At 55.2% G+C, this 3,621-nt stretch overlaps 1 protein-coding gene across 2 annotated transcripts; it reads left to right on the forward strand.

Moving 5' to 3' along the window:
- Positions 1-1,262: 1,262 nt before the first annotated feature.
- On the forward strand, positions 1,263-2,963 carry LOC309958961 (interferon alpha-inducible protein 27-like protein 2). 2 transcript variants are annotated; one of them, XM_082835067.1, is made up of 4 exons: positions 1,295-1,318; positions 1,467-1,496; positions 2,059-2,220; positions 2,757-2,963. In XM_082835067.1, the coding sequence occupies exons 1-4, from the start codon at positions 1,312-1,314 to the stop codon at positions 2,954-2,956; spliced, it is 399 nt and encodes a 132-aa protein (XP_082691193.1). In that variant the 5' UTR covers positions 1,295-1,311; the 3' UTR covers positions 2,957-2,963. The 2 variants fall into 2 exon arrangements, with proteins under 2 accessions (XP_082691194.1, XP_082691193.1); XM_082835068.1 differs by lacking the exon at positions 1,467-1,496 and having other exon boundaries at positions 1,263-1,318.
- Positions 2,964-3,621: the final 658 nt, after the last annotated feature.

The raw sequence follows: 3,621 nt of genomic DNA on the forward strand, positions 1-3,621 counted from the left end.
TTCCTCTAGGACTATATTATCAGAAAATACTTGTGAACCGTGATGTAAGCACTTCAAGCCAGGATAACTTATAGAGGAAAAATAAGAATTTAAATCCTTAAAAAGGGGGTCCTCCCTGGTGGTCCAGTGGTTAAGACCTGGCACTTCCAATGCAGGGGGCACCAGCTGGATCCCTGGTAGGGGAACTAAGATCCCACATGCTGCGCTGCGAAGCCAAAACAAAAAGGCTGGGGGTGGGGGGGAGGCGTGGACTGATACATTGAACTATAGTTTATCCCCAGGACAGAATGTTTGATGACAAGCAAAAATCGTGTTGAAATTATACAAAAAGGCAAATGTTTAGGGACGGAAAACTGATCATAGGCCGCTACGGCTGGAGTTCAGGGAGGGGTTGATGAGGAAGGAGCATGAGAGAATTGGGGGATGGGGGAGATGGGTGATGAAAACGTTGTGTATCTGAGCCGGTGTTTCACGACTGTGAAAGTTTGTCCAAACTCATAGAAAAGTACACTCAAAAGTTGAGCTTTGGGACTTCCGTGGCGGTCCAATGGTTAAGACTCCACCCTTCCATTGCAGGGCGTATGGGCTCCATCCCTGGTCCAGGGAAAGCAGGGCGGCCAAAAAACAGTTGAGTTTTTCTCTGTGTAAATTATACCTCAATAAATTTAACTTAAAAAAATTCTGTTGAAGGATATTAAACAGACTGGGGAAACAAAAACGGCCGATTAAATAAAATGAGTAATTTACAAAGTAGTGTGCAAGTGTGATTGGAACTTGGAGGTGAGGTTACACATTCAGAGAGTGACGGAGATGGGGCGGTCCTAGAGAAATAGCCTGGAAATGCACCAAAATCTACCACTGTCTCCCTCTGGAAGTGAAATTAAATTTTCTTCTTACGTTCTGTTTTTTGTTTTGTTTTGTTTTGTGGCGAACAACTCTTCTGTCATCAGGGGGCAAAATGTTACAACTTGGAACCCCGGTCCGCTTGCAACGGCTTTCAGGTGCTTTAGGGCTCTTTTCATTTCGGTGGAGCCACCAAACAAGAGAGAACCACCCGGGGGGAGCCAGCAGAGGCGGCGCCGGGAGGAGCAGGACTAGGGGGATGAAGGCGGGAGGCGGGTAAGACCGGCGAGTAGCGGTGGGAAGCGGGATGGGGGGCGGGCGAGCAGGCGCGCAGAATGTGCGTTCCTGCGTTTTGCTGGGGTCGAGATGCTGCGAGACGCCGCGTCCCTAGTGGTTCTCCAGGAAATAACAGCATCCCGTGCAGCTTAGTCATTTCCTGAGCTCAGCTGCAGCGAGGAGGGCGTCACCATGATAAGTAAGTTTTTTTCCCCATCAGGCTGGTGGCCTGGGCAGGGGGCGGGCCTCCCAGACCCCAACCCACGGAGGGCCAGAGGACTCGCTTCTTTCCCTCACTCCCTCAATCAACTCTCTCTCTCTCTCTCTCTCTCTCTCTCTCTCTCAAGAACGGGCAGCTGCTGCTGCGATAGGAGGAGGTGACTTTCCTGGATCCCCACATCTCCAGGCCTTCAGCTGGCCTGGGTCCCAGGATGGGAGGGAGTCCTTAGAGAGGTGGCGCTGCCGGGCGTGTGAGAGCTGGCCCTCCGCTCCGGTAGCCACGCGGGTGAATCTTAGGGGCCGAGAGCCGTACTCGCTCGGAAAAGGTCACCGCGATCCCCGACGTAGCTGCAACTCTAGTCCTTATATGTAATGAGCATGTAGAGAAGATTTCATTTGAAACGGGGTTTGCTGCTAAAAACAGCAGTGGTTTATTGGTTTATTTCACCTCTACATTTACACAGACACAAACCTGAAGCCCAGGGTGGGGTAGTGACTTCCCCGTAGTCACCCAGCAAGTTAGAGACCCAACCAGGGGCCTACTCTAACCTACTGTCCCAAGCTGGCCCCACACCCCCATCTTCTTTACCTTGGGACCCCTCTCCAAGCGGCTGCCTCCTGTCTGCTCCGAGCAGACAGTCCCCAGAAACTGTCAAGGAATTCCTAAGGGAGTCCAGTCCCCTGAGCCCACACCCCGACCCAGCTCCTCTCCCCCTACAGCCCTGGCCGTGGGGGCTGTGCCCGTGGTGCTGGGCGCCATGGGCTTCACCGGGGCAGGAATCGCAGCCTCCTCCTTAGCGGCCAAGATGATGTCAGCAGCCGCCATGGCCAATGGGGGTGGAGTTGCCGCAGGCAGCCTGGTGGCCACTCTCCAGTCCGTGGGTAAGTGTCCGGGCGGGAGGAAGCGGGGAGGGTGTGACACAGCAGCACAGGATTCAGCCCAGCGGCTAAGCCGGAGGGAGGGCCTGTCTGCTTCCTCCAGTTTCGTGGGCATCAATGTCCCTGGTCCTTTGTCTCTGCCGCAGTGTCCTCCCTGAGTCCTGGGTGAGGTTTGGGGGCAGGAGGGAAGCGGAGTGGTGAGGGTGTTCTGGAAAAGAGAAGGAGGGAAGGAGCCCAGGATATGTGATAGCTGGGCTCTGGGTCTAGCCCTACCCAAATCTGACACCTGGGTGGCCTAAGCAGGTCCCCTCCCCTCTCTAGGCCTCAGTGGGACCTGTAGCTCTTGGGGTCTGTGGTTGACTCTCCCTCTGTCTCTCACTTCCCATGAATTCACCCCCTCCCTCTGTCCAAAGCAGAGCCCTGGGGGATTCAGGACCCAGGGGAGGCATCCAGGTGGGATCTCTGGGCCTCAGGCCTCCTGAGGGGCCCCAGCCACTGGCCACTGCACCCTTCCTGTGCTCACCCTCTGTCTCCCACAGGGGCAGCTGGACTCTCCACATCATCCAACATCCTCCTGGGCTCCGTCGGATCAGCTTTTGGGGCTTTGCTTGGAGGTGCAAAAACAGCACCTTCCTCTCCTCCAGGTGGACCCAGAGCTGAAGGGGACCAGCCAGGAGAAAACGTACCCCAAGTCGAACCTCCAAAACTCCCACTCGGTTCAGAGAAGCATGAGAAATAAAGATCATCTGCAGATGCACCTGCCTGTCTTTGTTCCTTGCAGCCCTGGGGGGTTGTGAGTTGTGAATTGGAAGTTTGGAGTTCTCCCCATCCTCCCAACCTGCCTTGTGGTAGAGGGGCAGAGGGGGGTGGCAGGCTGATTGAACACAGACTCACTTGGCAAGAGGCTCCGGTTGGTCCCCATCCTACAGGGGATGGGCTGTATAACCCAGGGCCATTTGTGCACCATCGGTGGGTCTCAGTTTACCCCTCACTCAATGATGGGGTCGACAAAGCTTCCTAGGGAGGCAGAGGTGAGGGGTAGCCAGGATGCATATCGAGCCACTGACCCCAGAGCCCTCTGCCCTTGCTCATTAATGGGCACCAGACATCCAGAGGTGAGCAGGACCCTATTCAAAGTGCTGTGGGGAGGCTGACATGCAGACCACCAGGGCAAGGACAGGACAGTGTGCCAGTGTCACAGTGGGGCTCTGGGCACCTCGAGAGGAGGAGATGGAATCAGGAATGGTCACTACGCTGTGTCTGGAAAATCGAAAGGCAACTGGCATTCACCAGTTCCTTCGCGGCCGACAGGCGCTCCTGGTGTCCCCTAAGACTCCATTCACCTTCAGAGTGAGGTCTCACTTCCTACCAGAGTGGCCTCATTTTCTGGAGTCTTTCTAAAGG

Source organism: Leucopleurus acutus, assembly GCF_964270905.1.
Source record: "Leucopleurus acutus genome assembly, chromosome: 1".
In the NCBI taxonomy this organism is placed as follows: domain Eukaryota; kingdom Metazoa; phylum Chordata; class Mammalia; order Artiodactyla; family Delphinidae; genus Leucopleurus; species Leucopleurus acutus.